This window comes from Pan paniscus, chromosome 10, assembly GCF_029289425.2.
Source record: "Pan paniscus chromosome 10, NHGRI_mPanPan1-v2.0_pri, whole genome shotgun sequence".
In the NCBI taxonomy this organism is placed as follows: Eukaryota; Metazoa; Chordata; class Mammalia; order Primates; family Hominidae; genus Pan; species Pan paniscus.
In genome coordinates this window covers 141,291,644-141,314,397 of record NC_073259.2, presented here as the reverse complement: position 1 = coordinate 141,314,397, position 22,754 = coordinate 141,291,644, and the positions used below count along the sequence as shown (strand labels likewise).

The 22,754-nt window shown below is 42.3% G+C and overlaps 1 protein-coding gene across 13 annotated transcripts in view; it reads right to left on the bottom strand.

Moving 5' to 3' along the window:
- Nucleotides 1–20,518, bottom strand: part of ZNF268 (zinc finger protein 268) — a 33,386-nt gene extending 12,868 nt beyond the window's left edge. Inside the window, exons 1-6 of one of the 13 annotated variants that reach the window (XM_008967345.4) lie at nt 20,311–20,513; nt 19,967–20,051; nt 14,061–14,261; nt 10,515–10,641; nt 10,128–10,223; nt 8,595–8,700 (exon numbers count right to left, since the gene is read on the bottom strand). In XM_008967345.4, coding sequence (XP_008965593.3) covers nt 8,595–8,700; nt 10,128–10,223; nt 10,515–10,641; nt 14,061–14,261; nt 19,967–19,999 — 563 coding nt within the window. In that variant the 5' untranslated portion in view covers nt 20,000–20,051; nt 20,311–20,513. Of the gene's footprint in view, nt 1–8,594; nt 8,701–10,127; nt 10,224–10,514; nt 10,642–14,060; nt 14,269–19,966; nt 20,052–20,310 lie in introns of those variants that run through there. The other 12 variants (XR_010108978.1, XM_008967344.4, XM_008967349.4 and 9 more) reach the window with 12 other exon arrangements.
- Between the last annotated feature and the right edge of the window lie 2,236 nt (nt 20,519–22,754).

The window sequence follows — 22,754 nt, the reverse complement described above, 5'->3', positions numbered from 1 at the left end:
AGAACAATTGGTCACATGTTATAAATCACATGATTGTGGTATACTAGAAAGTTGCCTATGAAATAAGAACAATTAGTCACATGTTATAAATCACATGATTGTGGTATACTAGAAAGTTCCCTGTGAAATGCCATATCATGAGGTTTTTAGTTTCAGATATCAGATCTGAATATAAATAAATTCTCAGGTATAAAAACACTCAAACTACTGGGTACTGAGGAAAAGAAAAACCAAACTGAAGATAGGCATAGTAAACTGATAAGAAGTTTAAAAGTTTTGCATATTGGATAAAGAAGGCAAAATAGGCAAAAGGAACAATGAAGATAATATAAACATGTCATTAGGGATCTATGAACATTAGATTTATTCAAAAAATAATTATTAAATACCTACTATGTGCCAAACACTATGCTAACTTCTAGAGAAATGGCAGAGAACAATGCAGATTACTTCCTAGTCCTCCTGGGAATAACATCTCAATACCTAGTAAATGGATAAAAATAAACTGAGAGGGAACATCATTCCTTCACAGGACAAGAAGCAGTTCTTAAAATCATTCAGAGAAATCAAAACTGAAACAAAAACAAAGCTTTCTACAATGTAACAAAAATCAGAATGCCATCAGACTTCTCTTTAGGAAACCTAGAGGACAGAAAATAGAGCAATGAGGAATAAAGTCAAAACATTTTCAGATGCACAGGTCTCAATGTTTGTATCACCCTTTTCCAGGAAGCTACTCTTGAGTTGCTCCAAGGAAAGAAATGACAGAGGATATAGAAAATAAAATCAAAAAGGAGATCCCAGGATAAAAATTGCACAGCAGGCCTTAAAAAAACTAAGCTACTCTGAAGCAAGTCAGAAAAACTAAGCAGTCAATATCACTAGGAAGAAAAAAGGAATACAATTAATAATTTGGCTGAAAGTATCAGCCAAGAATATTCAGATACTGAAAGGAGAGTCTGGAATTGAATATACGATGAATACATTAATGGTAACAAAATTAAATTAGCAAAAAATTAACTACAGAAAAAATACAAATTTAGAAACAAAAATAAATCACTGTGTACTTGCATGATTTACCTATAAACAGGAATTACAGTCATACCAACATAAAAACTAAAGACAGATTTAACCAAAAATATGAAATAACTGTATCAGAATGGAGGCATGGGAACATGAGAAGAGACATGTCTCCATCATGAGTGTGTATACGGTGGGAAGGTATGGAGGGAGGAGAGTGAAAGAGAAGTAAATCACCTTTCTATACTGAGCAATCATTAGGGGAGAAAGCCAAGGTGTAGCAGAATAAGCTGGTTATTTAGAAATATGGAGGTAACTACCACAAGAGTTAAAAAGAGACTGAAGATGTTTTCTCTAGCAGGCATGGAAAAGAATGGGCACAGGGTAGGCAAACAGCTTTGTGAACACAAAAACAAAAAGGGAAAGATAGAAAATAGATAGGAAATAAGACTAAGGATCAAGTCCTTTGTCACAACAGGAAATATCTGGAGGTTGAGTAGAAAATAGATAGATGCCCCAAAACAACATACTAACCAGGGTAATGAACGAAAAGGATATTAAAAGAAAGCAGAGCTAATAGACATCTACAGAACTCTCCACCCCACATCAACAGAATATACATTCTTTTCAGCACCACATCACACCTATTCCAAAATTGACCACATATTTGGAAGTAAAGCTCTCCTCAGCAAATGTAAAAGAACAGAAATTATAACAAACTATCTCTAAGACCACAGTGCAATCAAACTAGAACTCAGGATTAAGAAACTCACTCAAAACCACTCAACTACATGGAAACTGAACAACCTGCTCCTGAATGACTACGGGGTACATAACAAAATGAAGGCAGAAATAAAGATGTTCTTTGAAACCAATGAGAACAAAGACACAACATACCAGAATCTCTGGGACACATTCAAAGCAGTGTGTAGAGGGAAATTTATAGCACTAAATGCCCACAAGACAAAGCAGGAAAGATCCAAAATTGACACCCTAACATCACAATTAAAAGAACTAGAAAAGCAAGAGCAAACACATTCAAAAGCTAGAAGGCAAGAAGTAACTAAATCAGAGGAGAACTGAAGGAAATAGAGACACAAAAACCCTTCAAAAAATTAATGAATCCAGGAGCTGGTTTTTTGAAAGGATCAACAAAATTGATAGACCGCTAGCAAGACTAATAAAAAGAGAAGAATCAAATAGACGCAATAAAAAATGATAAAGGGGATATCACCACCGATCCCACAGAAATACAAACTACCATCAGAGAATACTACAAACACCTCTATGCAAATAAACTAGAAAATCTAAAAAAATGGATAAATTCCCCGACACATATACCCTCCCAAGACTAAACCAGGAAGAAGTTGACTCTCTGAATAGACCAATAACAGGCTCTGAAATTGTGGCAATAATCAATAGCTTACCAACCAAAAAGAGTTCAGGACCAGATGGATTCACAGCCAAATTCTACCAGAGGTACAAAGAGGAACTGGTACTATTCCTTCTGCAACTATTCCAATCAATAGAAAAAGAGGGAATTCTCCCTAACTCATTTTCTGAGGCCAGCATCATCCTGATACCAAAGCCGGGCAGAGACACAACAAAAAAAGAGAATTTTAGACCAATATCCTTGATGAACATTGATGCAAAAATCCTCAATAAAATACTGGCAAACCGAATCCAGCAGCCCATCAAAAAGCTTATCCACCATGATCAAGTGGGCTTCATCCCTGGGATGCAAGGCTGGTTCAATATATGCAAATCAATAAATGTAATCCAGCATATAAACAAAACCGAAGACAAAAACCACATGATTATCTCAATAGATGCCGAGAAGGCCTTTGACAAAATTCAACAACGCTTCATGCTAAAAACTCTCAATAAATTAGGTATTGATGGAACGTGTCTCAAAATAGTAAGAGCTATCTATGACAAACCCACAGCCAATATCATACTGAATGGGCAAAAACTGGAAGCATTCCCTTTGAAAACTGGCACAAGACAGGGATGCTCTCTCTCACCACTCCTATTCAACATAGTGTTGGAAGTTCTGGCCAGGGCAATTAGGCAGGAGAAGGAAATAAAGGGTATTCAATTAGGAAAAGAGGAAGTCAAATTGTCCCTGTTTGCAGACGACATGATTGTATATCTAGAAAACCCCATTGTCTCAGCCCAAAATCTCCTTAAGCTGATAAGCAACCTCAGTAAAGTCTCAGGATACAAAATCAATGTACAAAAATCACAAGCATTCTTATACACCAATAACAGACAAACAGAGAGCCAAATCATGAGTGAACTCCCATTCACAATTGCTTCAAAGAGAATAAAATACCTAGGAATCCAACTTACAAGGGACGTGAAGGACCTCTTCAAGGAGAAGTACAAACCACTGCTCAATGAAATAAAAGAGGATACAAACAAATGGAAGAACATTACATGCTCATGGTTAGGAAGAATCAATATCGTGAAAATGGCCATACTGCCCAAGGTCATTTATAGATTCAATGCCATCCCCATCAAGCTACCAATAACTTTCTTCATAGAATTGGAAAAAACTACTTTAAAGTTCATATGGAACCAAAAAAGAGCCCGCATCACCAAGTCAATCCTAAGCCAAAAGAACAAAGCTGGAGGCATCACGCTACCTGACTTCAAACTATACTACAAGGCTACAGTAACCAAAACAGCATGGTACTGGTACCAAAACAGAGATATAGATCAATGGAACAGAACAGAGCCCTCAGAAATAACGCCGCATATCTATAACTATCTGATCTTTGACAAACCTGACAAAAACAAGCAATGGGGAAAGGATTCCCTATTTAATAAATGGTGCTGGGAAAACTGGCTAGCCATATGTAGAAAGCTGAAACTGGATCCCTTCCTTACACCTTATACAAATATCAATTCAAGATGGATTAAAGACTTAAACGTTAGACCTAAAACCATAAAAACCCTAGAAGAAAACCTAGGCATTACCATTCAGGACATAGGCGTGGGCAAGGACTTCATGTCTAAAACACCAAAAGCAATGGCAACAAAAGCCAAAATTGACAAATGGGATCTAATTAAACTAAAGAGCTTCTGCACAGCAAAAGAAACTACTCTCAGAGTGAACAGGCAACCTACAGAATGGGAGAAAATTTTCACAACCTACTCATCTGACAAAGGGCTAATATCCAGAATCTACAATGAACTCAAACAAATTTACAAGAAAAAAACAAACAACCCCATCAAAAAGTGGGCGAAGGATGTGAACAGACACTTCTCAAAAGAAGACATTTATGCAGCCAAAAGACACATGAAAAAATGCTCACCATCACTGGACATCAGAGAAATGCAAATCAAAACCACAATGAGATACCATCTCACACCAGTTAGAATGGCAATCATTAAAAAGTCAGGAAACAACAGGTGCTGGAGAGGACGTGGAGAAATAGGAACACCTTTACACTGTTGGTGGGACTGTAAACTAGTTCAACCATTGTGGAAGTGAGTGTGGCGATTCCTCAGGGATCTAGAACTAGAAATACCATTTGACCCAACCATCCCATTACTGGGTATATACCCAAAAGACTATAAATCATGCTGCTATAAAGACACATGCACACGTATGTTTATTGCGGCACTATTCACAATAGCAAAGACTTGGAACCGACCCAAATGTCCAACAATGATAGACTGGATTAAGAAAATGTGGCACATATACACCATGGAATACTATGCAGCCATAAAAAATGATGAGTTCATGTCCTTTGTAGGGACATGGATGAAATTGGAAATCATCATTCTCAGTAAACTATCGCAAGAACAAAAAACCAAACACTGCATATTCTCACTCATAGGTGGGAATTGAACAATGAGAACACATGGACACAGGAAGGGGAACATCACACTTTGGGGATTGTTGTGGGGTGGGGGGAGGGGGGAGGGATAGCATTGGGAGATATACCTAATGCTAGATGATGAATTAGTGGGTGCAGCACACTAGCATGGCACATGTACACATATGTAACTAACCTGCACATTGTGCACATGTACTCTAAAACTTAAAGTATAATAATATTTTTTTAAAAAAACAAAGAAAGGATCTAGAGAATAGAAAATCTGGAAAATAAAATTTATTAAAGGTATTAATATTAAAAAAAAAGAAAGCAGAGCAGATCAGGGGATCTTAACATCTCACTCCAAGTTTACTGTGAAAAACTGCAGGTAGTTTTCCTATTAAATCTGATCCCTCTTATTCATTTTGTATACAACCATCAAATTCTATCTCCCCAAACATCAATTCCCCACTGGGGCATTATCTTCCATTAATGCACTAACAAATATATATGAGCACTTTTGGTTTTCACAATGGTTTGAGAAGGAGTGATATTATTAAATGGTCCTATAGTAAAAACTGTCCCCAACAAAATGAAAATAGGCCAGTGAATAATTACTCTGTGCCCTAGAATCAGATTTGCTCCTGTGTTTGACTGTCACTATTTTTTTGGTAGACTTTCATAGTTCATGGATACTGAAGCCATCCTAACTATCAAACCCTGTACTCTATCCTTCCATTCCTTCTGGTGCTGGTAACACACCCATCCTTATCTTTGCTCGGTTCCTGTGTCTCTGCTTTCGTCATTGGAAATCTAATGTGTCTTCTCTACAGCATGCTCTTTGTAACAATAATGGCAAAAACAGGATTATACTTGACACCTCAAGGTAGAGTTCAAAGAATTCAAAAAATCAGGGAATACCAAACCCAGTAACTAAAACACAGGCTTTTTTTTTTTTTTTTTTTTAGATGGAGTCCCACTCTGTCGCCAGGCTGGAGTGCAGTGGTGTGATCTCGGCTCACTACAATCTCCGCCCCCCAGGTTCAAGCAATTCTCCTGCCTCAGCCTCCCGAGTAGCTGGGATTACAGTCATGCATCACCATGCCCAGCTAATTTTTGTATTTTTAGTAGAGATGGGGTTTCACCATGTTGGCCAGGATAGTCTTGATCTCTTGACCTCATGATCCGCCTGCCTCAGCCTCCCAAAGTGCTGGGATTACAGGCATGAGCCACCACACCTGGCCTTTTTTTTTTTTTTTTTTTAAAGAGACAGGGTTGGCCGGGCATAGTGGTTCATGCCTGTAATCCCAGCACCTTGGGAGGCTGAGGCGGGATCACCTGAGGTCAGGAGTTCGAGACCAGCCTGATCAACATGGTGAAACCCTGTCTAAAAATACAAAAATTAGCCAGGTGTGGTAGCGCGTACCTGTAATCCCAGCTACTTGGAAGGGGGAGGCAGGAGAATCGCTTGAACCTCGGAGGTGGAGGCTGCAGTGAGTCAAGATCGCACCACTGCACTCCAGCCTAGGCAACAGAGCGAGACTCCGTCTCAAAAAAAAAAAACAAAATCAAAAAAAGAGACAGGATCCCTCTCTGTCACCCAGATTCAAGTGCAGTGGTGCAATCATTGCTCACTGCATCTTCAACCTCCCAGACTCAACTGATCTTCCAACCTCAGCATCTCAAGTAGCTGGGACTACTGGCAACAGTCATTGTGACCACCTAATTTTTAAAAATTTTTGGTAAAGCTGGGGTCTCACTATGTTGCCCAAGCTGGTCTTAAGCTCCTGGCCTCAAGTGATCCTCCCACCTTGGCCTCCCAAACTGCTGGGATCACAGACATGTGCCACTGCACCTGGCACATAGTTCCTGTAAAAAATTTAGCCTGTTGAACATGATCAGGCATTCTTAAGCTTGAAGATTATTTAAACATGATTCGAGACCATATTAAATATGGTTCCTGGCTGTGGTCCAAAGGCAATCACTGGGAACCCAAATATACACCAAGAGAATTGAGATTCTGAAGCTACAGAAAAGCCATTTCCCCAACGACCACCTCGAGTTTAATCACAGATGATGACGGAAAAGGAAATTATGCTTGGAGAGCAGAAACAAAGGTTCACCAGGTAACTTATTTCACTGCCACAGAAAGAAATTCTGACAAAGCCAACAGTGTAAACCAGTGGCTACCATGTGGTGTTCACTGCTGCTGCCCTCCTGGAACTGGGGGACCCTAGACTTGTCTCTATCCCTCTACATTTGGATGGCTGGATGTGTTTAATTTATCTTTAATTATAGGTCTATAGACCATAAAGAACTACTCCCCACTCTGAATGGGAACAAGATCCTAGACTTGTATTAATGTAGTACAAGAACCAACATATGGGTTGCAGCAAATATCTGAAGATGGATGGCTGGGAAGAAGGGTGTGACAGGTGCTGCCTGGCCAAGGAAGGTGAAGGCAGACAGTGCTGCTTACCCAGTGGTTCTGCCCTGTTCCTGGCTGGCAGTAACCTGATTTTTTTCCACCCCCATCTAAGTGATGTGCTTCAGTCAGGGAAGTGAGGACCCATTTCTATCCCCAGTCCCGCTTCCAAAAGGTAAAGCATAATTTATCCGAGCCAACGGAGATAGCCCCATTTCCCTTTCCAGAGCCTCCCTCAGACAGGGGCATGTGACAAAAATTTAGCCTGTTGAACACGATCAGTCTGCTTGGGACTTCCTGGGATGAGTTTTCCTGTCTGACAGACTCGTGTGTGAAGAAACAGCCCTTTTTATTTCATTGGCCACTGGTATATCCACAGGCATCAACTAGAACTGCAAGAGCCATCTGAGGGCCATTAAAGAAGGTAACCTAAGGAAAATGCCAACATACCTAGATGGGCCCTTGGTGATTGAGTGAATCAATCACTTAGTTGATCCTGGAGCTGCCCCACTTCAGGACCTTTTGTGATGTGTAGTAATAAATCACTTCTGCTTAAATTAGTTGGTCTGGGATTGACCAACAACTGCAGCTGAAACAATCCTAGTAATGCAAGGACTAACTGTTGATTTATGCTGTCATGCTAGTGATAGAATAAATGGGGTGTTCAGGGAAATATATCTGACAGTAACATCGAAGATGAATTAGTATAAAAAGAGTACAATGAATAAATTTAGCTAAATACAACAATCCAGACATGACAATACTGGCCTTGTTTTGAGTGGGAATTGAGACCATGAGGGTTTTAAAAGACCTCTTTTTAAAGGAACAAAATGCTAACAACGCTGTACCAAAATTAGTAAGGGAGCCCTGCACAGAAAGGAAATTCAAGCTGACTTCCCCAGTGTTAGGAAAAAAAACTTAGAATTTAAAAAACAGGATAAACAAAGAGAAGAAAGATGAAAAGAAGGTGGTATGTAGGTGGAGCAGTGGGAGAGACGATTCCAGTTTCTGAAAACGAGGCCAGGGAGTGGTACAAGGAAGATGCCAGTGAATCAATCAAAACCAGGACCAAAGGGCAGATAAAAGATCAGTATGGCTATCAATTACCAGTAGAGGAAAAGAGCTTCAATCTTCCGAATGGAAGTTGTTAAGGTTTGAATGTGTCCCCTCTAAAACTCATGTTGAAACTTATTCCCCATTGCGGTGGTATTAAGAGAAGATTAAGTTGTGCCCTCATGAATGGATTAGTGGTTTCTAAAAGGGCTTGAGGGAACGATCTTAGGCCTTTTTTGCCCCTCTTTCTGTCCCACAGTGTTCCTCACCTCCAGAGGATGCAGCAACAAGGCGTCATCTTGGAAGCACAGAGCAGGCCCTCACCAGACACCAAACCTGCCAGCACCTTGGCTTTGGACTTTCCAGCCTTCAAAACTGTGAGAAATAAATTTCTGTGCTTTATAAAATTACCTAGTCTATAGTATTTTATTACAGCAACACAAATGGACTCAGACAGAAGTCTTCTTTTTTTGAGATGAGATCTCACTATCACCCAGGCCAGAGTCTAGTGGCACAACCATAGTTCACTGCAGCATCAAATTCATGGGCTCAAGCAATCCTCCCACCTCAGCCTCCCAAGGAGCTGGGACAACAGGTGCACACCACCATGCTCAGCTAACGCATAAGTCTTTTAAAAGTTACACTATATGAGGGAAATGAAGAATAAAGACCCCTTGGATTCAGAAGAGCAAGAGAAGCCCAGTGGAACATGAAGGGAAAAAGTGCTCGGTCATGCAGCAGAAGAGCAGCATCAACAGGTGTCACTGCAGGATCATGGACACTATCACATGACAAAGGAATGTGCTCAGAAGGTATAGAGTGATAATGTTAAAGCCATTAGCAAGGCCAGGCATGGTGCCTGACACCTGTAATCCTAGCACTTTGGGAGGCCGAGGTGGGCGGATCACAAAGTCAGGAGTTCGAGACCATCCTGGCTAATATGGTGAAACCCTGTCTCTACAAAAAATACAAGAAATTAGCCGGGCGTGGTGGCAGGTGCCTGTAGTCCCAGCTACTTGGAAGGCTGAAGCAGGAGACCCGGGAGGCGGAGCTTGCAGTGAGCCGAGATTGCACCCCTGCACTCCAGCCTGGGCAACAGAGTGAGACTCCGTCTCAAAAAAAAAAAAAGCCATTAGCATAGAGAAGCACAAAAGGGGCAGAATCTACTAACAGGTTTCAAAAAGAAGGAAGATGGGACTGTGGTTGTTGAATTTATGTGTAAGGGACTTAAATGTAATTTTCAAAATATAGAAAGGAAAGGGAAGGATCATGAGAGTCACATCAAGTGAAGGAAAGAGGAAAGGCTTGCTAAAATGCATAATGAAATGAGTCTATCACCAAGATAGAGTAAGGAGGGAAATAAGAATGCCAACGAGAAGATTAAGAGTGGATGGTAAGGCCGGGCATGGTGGCTCACGCCTGTAATCCCAGCACTTTAGGAGACTAAGGCAGGCAGATCACCTGAGGTCAGGAGTTCGAGACTAGACTGGCCAACACGGCAAAACCCCATCTCTACTAAAAATATAAAAATTGGCCGGGCATGGTGGCGCACAACTGTAACCCCAGCTACTCAGGAGGCTGACATGGAAGAATTGCTTGAACCCAGGAGGCAGAGGATGCAGCGAGCCGAGATCACGCCACTGCACCCCAGCCTGGGCAACAAAGTGAAACTCTGTCTCAAAAAAAAAAAAAAAAAAAGTGCATGGTAACACACGAGACAAAGTACAAACAAGAGGAGCACATCACATTGGAATTCATGCTAATTCTAAATAAAGAAGAAAAGATTTGTCTCCATCACTCACTTGGACAGGTCTGATTTGGAACTTGGGCCTGCACCATACACAGCTCTTCTCCTTGTTCCAACTTGAAGATGATATCAGGTTTGGTGTGTTGGTACCCTATAAATAGAAAATCACAGACAACCTGGAACAAACAGCTTGAGATTCAGAGATTCTGAAGAACGGGAAAGATTTAGTTTGGAGGTAGCATGATGAAGCTGCCTTTTTGCAATTTGGCAAAGTAAAGACCATTCAACTGGCATACTCTGCTGCCAATAGGGAACTAAGAAAATCTGGCCTTAAAATCTAAGTCCAAAATCACTAAGTATTTCACAGAAGGCCTCCAGTTTTCAGCAACCAAGAAGAAACCTGGAGATCGAGCACACTCCTCCTCAGGGAGGCAGCACTTACCTAGGGACACCAGGTTGCTATAGTTCTCCAACATCACACTCCTGTACAGGCACTTCTGTGCTGGGTCTAGCAGCTGCCACTCCTCCCAGGTAAAATCCACAAACACATCCATGAATGACAAAGGTCCCTGAAATACAATATTCTCATCCAATTTCAAGTTATTTTACTAGGTTTGTGGAAAACTAGCTGTTTAGGGTGTCCATTATTTATGTTTAACTTTGTGAGAACAAAAATTGTATTGAAAACATGCATCAATGTGCATTAAATCAGTCATCTTTCTTTCTTTTTTTTTTTTTTGTTGAGACGGAGTCTCACTCTGCTGCCCAGGCTGGAGTGCAGTGGTGTGATCTTGGCTCACTGCAAGGTACACCTCCCAGGTTCACGCCATTCTCCTGCCTCAGCCTCCTGAGTAGCTGGGACTACAGGCACCCACCACCACGTCCGGCTGATTTTTTTGTATTTTTAGTAGAGACGGGGTTTCACCGTGTTAGCCAGGATGGTCTCGATCTCCTGACTTTGTGATCTGCCCATCTCGGCCTCCCAAAGTGCTAGGATTACAGGCGTGAGCCACCGCGCCCGGCCTCTTTAAAGTTTTAAGCTATCCTAGAAACCACCTATACAAGGATGCTCAGATATGGGACCTTCAGTACTAAAGGCAGGACAGTCAGGCAAACAAGTTCGACTGATCACTCCTACATCTGCAATACAGTTACCGACCTCTATGTCCAGGAATATAAACATAAATGAAATACAGTCCTGCCGCCAAGAAGCTTTTAGCACTGCAGAATGAAGAAAAGTTACATATGCAAATGCAACTGAAAGTCAAAGAAGCTAAGAAAAAAGAACACAGATTACAACGTGGGCACAAAGGAAGAAGGAAGCAATGCTATTTGACAGTGTCAGGTGGAATCTGTGAAAGGGCACTATTGGTACCCAGAAGAGAAGACACATTAAAACTTTATGGACTAAAAAGGTAACTGCTGTAAGTAGCAGCCACTCTGTGGGATAAAGACCTAAACATGAAAATATACAGATGGTAAATGAGCATACAAAGCATGCTCAATACCATATGTCATTAGGGAATTGCAAATCCAGACAAAAGTAAGACACCACTACACACCTATTAGAATGGATAAAATCCAAAAAACTGACCACCAAATGCTGGAGAGGATGTGGAGCAATAGGAACTCTTATTCATTGCTGGTGGGAATGAAAAGTGGTAGAGTCACTTTGGAAGCCAGTTTGGCAACTTCTTACAAATCTAAACAGTCTTACCATATAATCCAGCAACTATGCCCCAGGTATTTATACAAATGAAAACTTATGTCAAAGCAAAAATAGAAGACACACATGACAAGCATCAGATATGAAAAGAAGTTATCATTACTGAATTCACAGACATGAAAAGACTAACTGCTCTGCGCACATAAATTTGGTTAACTTAGTTGAAAAGGACATATTCCTTGGAAGACGCAAATTACCAAACTTACTCAAAAACAGATAAACTTGGGCCAGGCGCCATGGCTCACGCCTGTAACCCTAGCACTTTGGGAGGCCGAGGCGGGCAGATCACAAAGTCAGGAGAACGAGACCATCCTGGCTAACATGGTGAAACCTCGTCTCTACTAAAAATACAAAAAAATTAGCCGGGCATGGTGGCACATGCCTGTAGTCCTAGCTGCTCAGGAGACTGAGGCAGGAGACTCACTTGAACCCAGGAAGCAGAGGTTACAGTGAGCCGAGGTCATGCCACTGCGCTCCAGCCTAGGCGACAGAGCGAGACTCCGTCTCAAAAAAACAAACAAACAGATAAGCTTAATTGATAATTATATATCTATTAAAGAAATAAAATTTGTAGTTAACAGCATACAGATTGGAAAGAAACAAAACTGTCCTTTTTTACAGACAGAGTAAGGAAACTGAGGATGCCAACGAAAAGATGAAGATGACACGACTGTTTATGAAGAAAATACCAAAAAACCTAAGAAAGTTCCTAGAACTAACTAGTGAATGTAGCAAGGTCACAGGATACATGGTCAATACATAAAAGTTGGCTATATGCCTATATAACAGCAATAAATCATTTGATTTTGAAATTAAGAAACTAGCTGGATGCCGTGGCTCACACCTGTATTCCCAGCATTTTAGGAGGCCGAGGCAGGTGAATCACTTGAGATCAGGAGTTTGAAACCAGCCTGGCCAACATGGTGAAACCCTGTCTCTACTACAAATACAAAAATTAGCCGGGCATGGTAGTGCGCACCTGTAGTCCCAGCTACTCGGGAGGCTGAGGTAGGAGAACTGCTTGAACCCAGGAGGTGGAGGCTGCAGTGAGCCCAGATTGTGCCACTGCACTCCAGCCTGAGTGACAGAGCAAGACTCCATCTCAAAAAAAAAAAAAAAAAAGGAATTAAGACACTGATACTGTTTACAACAGCAACAACAAAACAGAAAGAACATATAAATCTAAAATATCTGTGTAGGATCTGTATGCTCAAAACTATAAACATTGACTTTTAAAAATCAAAGATCTAAATAATGGGGGAATCCTGTGTTCATGGATTTGAACTCAATCCCAAAGGCACTGTAAATCGAAAAGTGAAAGGTAAAGTAATAAAGTAATAAAGAAAAAGATCTTTATGAGCTTAGGATAAGAAAACAATAGGACACAAAAATCATTAGCAATAAAATAAAAAAATTTGCAATCCAGACTCAGTAAAAGTTAGAAATATCTGTTCATCAAAAGTAAGCATTAAGAGAGTAAAAAAGCAAGCCAATATTGGAAATAAAAGAAGCATCCGAGGAAAAAATTTGAATATAGGCTTCATAGTAAGTTTGTTTTAAACTTTAATGTGCATGAATCACTGAATCTTATTAAAATGAAGAGTCTGATATTAACAGCATTGAGGTGAACTCTGATATTCTCCATTTCTAACAAGCTTCCCGAACAATACATATTATGTAAACACACATTTTTTAAAAAAAAGGATACACATAAAACACAAAATAACTTTTTGGGGATGGGAAAGGAGATGAAAATTGAGTATGAGGAAATAAGAGAATATATAAATAAAGGTAGATAAGGACCTTACATGAACCAATGATGATAAAAGGGCCATGGGCCAGGCACAGTGGCTCATGACTGTCATCCCAGCACCTCAGGAGGCTGAGGCAGGAGGACTGCTTGAGCTTAGGAGTTGATGACCAGCCTGAGCCACATAGGGAGACCCCCTCTCTACTAAAAATAAAAAACATCAGCCAGGCATGGTGGCACTTGCCTGCTGTCCCAGCTACTCAAGAGGCTGAGGCTGGAGGATCACTTGAGCCTGGAGTTTGAGGCTGCAGTGAGTTATGATTGCACCACTGCACTCCAGTCTGGGCAACAGACCAAGACCCTGTCTCAAAAAAAAAAGTGGGGGGGTTTTGAACTGAACTGAGGAGTGATTAACTTAACCCTCTGACCTAAGGATCTCCATCCCTCTCCGCACCAAAAAAAAAAAAAAGGTAATAAAGAAAACACTAGGAATAAACAAATGAGAAGCTCACCCAGGACTTGGTGATTTTTGGCTGCTCTTGGGAAATAAACAGCCACTCTAGGACTTTCTCTATTCTGCGACTCTTCTGCTTCTGCCTGGGTGCTCCAGGGAGAGGTTGCAGACCAGGAGTCCCTTGGCCCAAGATGGATTCCTGACCTTGGAGCTTTCTGATCCTATCCCATGAACTGTTTCGTTCTTGGAGAGGTGGGACCTGTAGACTCAAGAGCAAATTTACTTTAGCGAGCATTATTTCCTTTTGGGAAAAGGAAATAGGGGTCACATCACATAAATGTGAGAGAAACACGTTAGAAAACAAGGCAGGTTTAACTTCAGGAAATGCAGGGTTAGAGGCAGAAAAGAAATGGCTTCCTGACAAGGCTTAGCACCAAGAGTTCAAGTCAAGTTTTGAGCCCTTCATGATAAAAATACAGGTACGACCCTCAAACAGCAAAGCTAGAGAAAACTGTCCTGGCTCATCCTAGCCTCCAAACAGACTTCCTGCCACAAACCAAATGGCGTCTTAATAGGCTGGTTTGGTAGGGCAGTAGGAATACCCACACAACATTATTATGAGGGAATAAGGAACCAAACAAGGCTCTGACAGACAATAAAAACATAACCAAAATATCTGACCACATAAAAAATTGTAACATAATATTTCAAAATGAAGTAAAAGAAATCAGAAAAACGAAACTTTGAAAGGACAGATATATAAAAAATAAAAGAGCCTAGAAAGTAGATGCTTAGAAATGTGAAATCTGGAAAATGTGAAATGAGAAATATCAGAATAAATAAATAAATTAGGAAAAAAAATTCAGAAATGAAGATTAAATTTAGGAGGAACACAAAAAAGCACCAACGACCTAGAAGGTGGCACAGGTGAAAAGTGGGGAAAGCCTAAAAAAAAAAGGAATAAAAAATTAGAAAAAGAAACAATGAATGAAATGCCATGAAAAGGCTGTTCACCAAGGCATTTTTATAACCCAAATATCTGTAACTACATAACTGGTTGAAAACACTATGGGCCATCCATACAGCCAGTAAAAGGTGATAAGAGATAGGGAAGAGGGAGCGAACAACCTCTATGTACCACTATTGGTATAATACAATGATCAATATATACTCTTAGTGATAATGACAAGGGGAAGAATAGTACGTACAGAAAGCTAGCTTTTGTGTTACAAAAAAGAAGTGGGATTGCAAGTATACGTATATGCATGTGTGTGCCATATAAATGGGATCATATAATATCTAGTCTTTTGTGTCTGGCTTCTTTCACTTCGCATAATGCTTTCAAGGTTTATGCTTGTCATAGCACATATCAATAGTTTGTTCTTTTTGTTGGTGAATAGTATTCCATCACGTTTCATCATTCACCATTAATGGACATTAAGATTATTCCCTGGAGGCCGGGCACGGTGGCTCATGCCTGTAATCCCAGAACTTTGAGAGGTCGAGGCAGGTGAGTTGCCTGAACTCAGGAGTTCGAGACCAGCCTGGGCAACACAGTAAAACCCCGTCTCTACTAAAATACAAAAAAAAAATCAGCCAGGTGTGGCAGCGTACACCTGTAGTCCCAGGTGTACTTGGGAGCTACTTGGGAGGCTGAGGCAGGAGAATTGCTTGAACCTGGGAAGCAGAGGTTGCAGTGAGTGCCACTGTACTCCAGCCTGGGCAACAGAGCGAGACTCCATCTCCAAAAAAAAAAAAAAGATTATTCCCTGGAGACCAACAGCTTATGTCTCAGAGCCTTCTCTGTGTACACTGGGCACAGTCTACCCGCTCCACATTTTACTCTACATTTCAGGGTCTAGGATCCTAGAATCTCTGCCTCAAGAAATCCTCAACCTACATCCAGAGACTAAATAAGGTACACAGGCCAGGAAAATGCATGTAGAGCCAGAATATCTGGGTTCAAGTCCTGGCTCTACATTGACCAGGGGTGCCACCTGGTCTCCAACTAGCCCTTTCTGGACCTCAGTACCCTTACCCATCAAAGGAGAATAACAGCATTCACCACCTGGGGCTAAGGCTACTGTGAAGTTTTAAGGTGATAATACCTAATAAAAGACTTAGCACAGAACCTCATACGTAGTAGACACTGAGCATTAACATTTGGTTGAAATGGCAAAAGAAAACAAAACAAAACATAAAACCAGGAATACTTAATGAAAATAAACCACACTACAAAATGACAATCAACAAGATAAAAAGCATATGCTGGTTCTTAGAAAAGAGGACTCCACCTTCAAACATCCCCCAACTCTGACCAGTGTCTCCATTTCTACCACACTACACAAAATCCCTGCTACCTCTTGTCTGAACGTAGTCACCTAATCAGTCTCTTGCTTCCCCCTCTTTCTGTGTCTACTCTTGCCCACCTACAACCTGTTCCCCACTCAGCACTCAGAAGGGTCTTTGGAAATCCTAAGCAGATCATGTTGCTCCCTTTCTTAGCACCACACCCTCTCCTGGACCCCATGGTTTCCTAGCCTGATCTGGCATCTGCACCTGTGTTCATCTGCTCTCCTCTCTCTCACTCCCTACCCCCAGCCACAAAGTCCTTCCTTCCAGGTTACAAAGGCATCAAACTTCTCTTGCCTCGCAGCCTTGGCCCTGGCTGTTCCCATCCTGGATGTTCTTCTACCTGCTCTTCCCAAGGCTGGCTTGCTATTGTAACTCAGACTTAGCTTAGACGTCACTTCCTCAGTGGGGGCCTTCCCTGAGCACCCAAGCTAAAGTAGCCACCACGCATTCTTTGTTTTTTTTTTTTTTTTTGAGACAGAGTCTCACTCTGTCGCCAGATTGGAGTGCAGTGGCGTGATCTTGGCTCACTGCAACCTCCTACTCCTGGGGTTCAAGCGATTTTTCTGCCTCAGCCTCCCGTGTAGCTGGGATTACAGGTGCCCACAATCACGCCCAGCTAATTTTCATATTTTTAGTAGAGACGAGGTTTCGCCATGTTGGCCAGGCTGGTCTCGAACTCCTGACCTCAGATGATCTGCCCACCTTGGCCTCCCAAAGTGCTGGGATTACAGGCGTGACCCACCACACACAGCCCATCACCACTAAATTCCATTTAGGTTTTTATGACTGCTACGGTTTCAATGATTGCATCCCTCCAAAATTCATGTTGAAACTTAACCCCCATTGTGATGGTATTAAGAGGTGGGGCCAATTAGCTGGGCATGGTGGTGCGCACCTGTAATCCCAGCTACTCAGGAGGCTGAGGCAAGAGAACCACTTGAACTCAGGAAGCAGAGGTTGTGGTGAGCAGAGACAGCCACTGCACTCCAGCCTGGAAGACAGAGCGAGACTCAGTCTCAAAAAAATAAACAAATAAATAAATAAAGAGGTGCGGCCTTTTAATAGTGATTAATTCATGACGGCTCTCCTTCAGGAATGGGATTAATACCCTCTTAAAGAGGTTTCAGAGAGCTGCCTGGCCCTTTCATCTCTTTGGCCATGTGAGGACACAGCATTCTTCCCTTTTTGCCCCCTTCCACCATGTAAGGATGTAGCAAGAAAGTGCCATCTTGAAAGCAGAGAGCAGAGCCGGGCGCGGTGGCTCACGCCTGTAATCCCAGCACTTTGGGAGGCTGAGACAGGTGGATCATGAGGTCAGGAGATCGAGGTCATTGTGGCCAACACAATGAAACCACGTCTCTACTAAAAATACAAAAAAAAAAAATTAGCTGGGCGTGGTGGCACACGCCTGTAGTCCTATTTGGGAGGCTGAGGCAGGAGAATCACTTGAACCCGGGAGGCAGAGGTTGCAGTGAGCCAAGATCGCGCTCCAGCCTGGGGTCAGAGAGAGACTGTCTCCAAAAAAAAAAAAAAACAAGAAAACAGGCCTCATCAGATACGAAATTCACCAGCACCTTGATCTTCAACTTGTCAGCCTCCAGAATTGTGAGAAAGTAGTATCTGTTATAAGTTCCTCAGTCTGTGATATTTTGTTACAGCACAAACAGACTAAGACAATGATCTAATATTACTTGATCTCCCTCATACATGTCACTTGACAAGCATTTTTGAGGTTTCCATTTCTTTAAGTGTGAATTACATGTCTCTATTTTGTCTTACTTTTCTTGGGTTCCATCTCAGTCTTCAACACCTCTTCCCCTGCTTTCTCTTGTCATTTCCCTGACCACTGTCCTCAGTTCTCTTCTTAGGGTACACATTCTCCCTGAGCTACTTTGGCCACATCTAATTTGCAACCTCTACCTAGAGGAGCCAATCCATACAAAACTGAAATCTTCCCCCTCTACCAATCACAATTCTGACAGTCTTCCTTTACTCAGCAAATGGTGACACTCCCAACCAGGCCCACAGAGTAGAACTCCAGTTGTCATCCCTGGCTTTTCTGCCTCTCTTAGCACTGCACCCAACTAGTTATGAAATCTAATTTCTTCTGCCTCTTTACCTCCTCTCCTTTTTTTTTTTGAGACAGAGTCTTGCTCTGTCACCCAGGCTGGAGTGCAGTGGCGCGATCTCGGCTGACTGCAACCTCTGCCTCCTGGGTTCAAGCGATTCTCCTGTCTTGGCCTCCCGAGTAACAGGGATTACAGGTGGGAGCCACTGCACCCAGCCACCTCCTCTCCTTTCTCAAAACCACTAATTTACTTAAACCCTTATATTCTCTTACCTGCTGCAGCCTAGACTGTTCTACCCTCAAATCCGTTGTGAAAACACTTCAATAAGTAAACTCCTTCCCCTATACCAACAGTCCCCAACCAGGGACTCGTTTTGTGGAGGACAATTTTTCCATGGACGGGCAGTCGGGTGCGGCGATGGCTTCTGGATGAAACTGTTCCACTTCAGATCATCAGGCATTAGAGTCCCATAAGAAGTGCGCAACCTAGATCTTTCGCATGCGCAGTTTACAATAGGGTTTGTGCTATGAAAAGCTAATGCAGCCTCTGATAGGAGGCGGGGCTCCGGCAGTCATGCTCACTAAACCGCGACTCGCCTCCTGCCATGCACCCCAGTTCCTAACAGGCCACAGACTGGTACCAGTCTGAAGCGTGGGGGTTGGGGACCACCTGCCCTATGTGATAAAATCCAAGTTTTTAATGGGGTCCTCAAAGCCCTCTATGATCTTAGGCCTACGGCTCTAGCCTCATTTTTTAATATACCTCTACTATGACCATTAAACTCAACATTTTAGCAACCCTAAAGTGCCCAAAGTTCACCACATGAGGTCATTTCAAGCCTCTCAAATTTGCACGTTACTTCTTTTTCCTAGGCTGGTTTTAATCCTTTGTCTACTTTAGGTTTGTCATCTTTCAAACCTAAGGTTAAGAATCTCTTAATCATTGAAGCATTTGGGAGTAAGGGGTTAGGGGGTGTCCTTACTTCCAAAACTGACCCATTCCCGCATGTCTCCGTGTATTTCCACAGCCTGCTCCCAGAGCACTCATTAACTTGTCATTGTCTTTCTTATCCACCATTCCTAGACCACTGTTCTTCAAGACAGGGATGATAAGCAACCCATCTTTGCATTTTTAGCACCTGCCCCAGGGTCCAGCAAACAAAATACAATAAAAAAAAAATGTTGAACAAGTGAATAAAAAAGTTTGTAATTTCCAAAATAAGGTTTAAAGATCCCAGATACAGAAGGCCCTCAGTAAATAGAGGCTGAAAAAACTGAAAGATGTGTGAGTATCCCTTGTTTAACTCCAAAGTTCAGCGTACAAAGTTGTTAGAAAAGAGATTGATGAAAGGAGGAAAAAAGGAAGTCGGATGACAAGAAGCATTTCTGGAAAGTCTAACATGCTCTAAACGACGATCCAGTTGCCTAAAAGAGCGGTGGGGTGAGAAAGCTCCTGGCAAATTCAGACTGGAATAGATGGAGTGCGCACACGTTGGCATTCAGGGAGAGCTTTTCAAGAATGAAAGAAAACCCCTACTCACCCAAATAGAAGCTGTCCGGACCCTGGTGGCCATCCCTACGGTCAGTTTTGTGTGCCTCGCTGGAAGTGACAGGACGCGAGGGATGCTAGAAGAGAGAGCACAGTGAAGAAAGAGGTCACCCAGCAGTCCCCAAACCCAGAGGGGGAGGGTCCGAGGCACCAGGGCTGCCTGCCATTCTCGGAGCTGAGGCTCCTTCCCTCCCACAGCACGGGATTCACCATCTCCACACCCTCACCCACACACAGGTTAGGGTCAGGCAACCGCCCCGGGTCAGCAGCACGAGAGAGCTAAGGCAGATTAGTTCTGTCCCGTCCCGCCGCCTTGAAACCGGAGGAATTCCCCACCTTCGGCTCCTCCAAACCCTGAAGGGGCAGCAGAATAGAGTCCAGGGTACTGCCTCCACCTCCAGATCTGCAGCCAGAAGGGTTCGCAACCACTCCAGACTCGGCTGGCCCGTTGACCACGACGGGCGATGAACGCTATCTGAGGAACAAGGATCTCGCCATCGGCGCGGAACAATGGCGGCCGCTACGTATGTCGCACAGGAATTGCGTCATGGAGAGTCAAAGGCAAAAAAAACTACAACTCCCAGAGGCCTCTGCGAGGAGTTACTCCCGCGCCGGAGGGCTCCGGCCAAGAGCCACCGGGAGGGGGCGTGCTAAGGTGACCCGGAAGCTCAGGCCTTCCTGGCCAGGTCCCTGAGCTCCCGCGCTTGCAGGTTTTAAATTTTAAAGAGAATTAAAATACTTGACACCAATGGCTCAACGGTTGGAGGGATGTAAATTAGGTTACAAGTGTTCTAGTCCCTGCTTTACTGAAATGGTAAAAGTCTTATTTTGCTTTACACTTTAATAACAGATTCGTAAAATTCCCATTACATGTTAACATAAATAATATTTTAATGAAAATTACATATATTTTACAAAAGAAAAAATTTAGTAAGGAGTGGCTTCGCTTTTTAAGTCTTTTCTGACTTACTAGAAAGCTGGATTCTCATATCTTCTTCTATGTTTAATCTGTTGCGTATGTTGTTTTTGTTAAAGTATATAAAGATACAAGTCGAACAAGGGATAGTTTTGTTAGTGTACAATCTGAAACCACGTAGATGAACTTTTTCTACTCTATTACATAAAATCCGTTGGTCTACACTGCACTTTGAATGGATTCTTTTATCACGCATGATTTCGTAACATCATGCATTGGCCAGTTGGAAAATATTGGTTTACTTTAATGGCCAAAGCCGCAATTACTTACTTTTGCACCAACCGAAAATATCCACTAATCATTATTTATCTTAAGTATTGGGAAGAGGTGACATTCACAGAGGCAGATACAAGTTTTCTAGAATTCTTTTGTTTTTGGCTTTTAAAAACTTTTACAAATTTATGAGGTACAAGTGTAATTTTGTTACATGCATCAGTTGTGTAGTGGTGATGTCAAGGCTTTTAAGGTATCCACGCCCTATTGTACGTTATATGCATTGTACCAGTCAGGTAATTTATGATTATCCCTGAAACCCCCCCACACCTTTTGAGTCTTCATTGTCTATCATCCCACACTCTACATCCATGTGTACATATCCTTTAGCTCATACTTAAAGTGAAAACATGTGTTTTTCTTTCTGTGCCTGAGTTGTTTCACTGAAGATAGTGGCCACTAGTTCCATCCATGATGCTGCAAAAGACAATTTCATTCTTTCTTATGGCTGAATAGTATTCCATTGTGTATATATAACACATTTTCTTTATTCATCCATTCATGGACATTTAGGTTAATTCCATACCTGTGATATTGTGAATAGTGCTGTGATAAACATATGAGTGCAGGTTTTTTTTATATATATAATGATTTCCTTTGGGTAGATACTCAGTAACAGGATTGCTTTATCAAATGGTAATTCTATTTTTAGTTCTTTGAGAATTCTCCACACTGTTTTCCATAGGTTATACTAATTTTACTTTCTCACCAACAGTGTATAGGAGTTTCCTTTTCTCCACATCCTCACCAACATCTTCTTTGTCTTTTTATTTTTATTATTTTATTTTATTTTTTGAGACGGAGTTTTGCTCTTGTTACCCAGGCTGGAGTGCAGTGGCCCGATCTCGGCTCACCGCAACCTCCGCCCAGGTTCAAGCAATTCTCCTGCCTCAGCCTCCTGAGTAGCTGGGATTACAGGCATGCACCACCACACCCGGCTAATTTTGTATTTTTAGTGGAGACAGGTTTCTCCATGTTGGTCAGGCTGGTCGCAAACTCCCGACCTTAGGTGATCCGGTCACCTCAGTTTACCAAAGTGCTGGGATTACAGGCATGAGCCACCGAGCTCGGCCTGTTTTTGTTTGTTTTGAATTTTTTTTCCTTTTGAGACGGAGTCTCGCTCTGTCGCCCAGGCTGGAGTGCAGTGGCGCGATCTGGGCTCACTGCAAGCTCCGCCTCCCGGGGTCACGCCATTCTCCTGCCTCAGCCTCCCAAGTAGCTGGGACTACAGGGGCCCGCCACCACGCCTGGCTACTTTTTTGTATTTTTTTTTAGTAGAGACGGGGTTTCGCCGTGTTAGCCAGGATGGTCTCGATCTCCTGACCTCGTGATCCACCCGCCTCGGCCTCCCAAAGTGGTGGGATTACAGGCGTGAGCCACCGCACCTGGCCCGGCCTGTCTTTTTAATAACAGCTACTGTGACTGATGTAAGATAATATCTCTTTTTTTTTTCCCACGACCTCGCTCTGTCGCCCAGGCTGGAGTGCAGTGGCTTGATCTCGGCTCACTGCAACCTCCGCCTCCTGGGTTC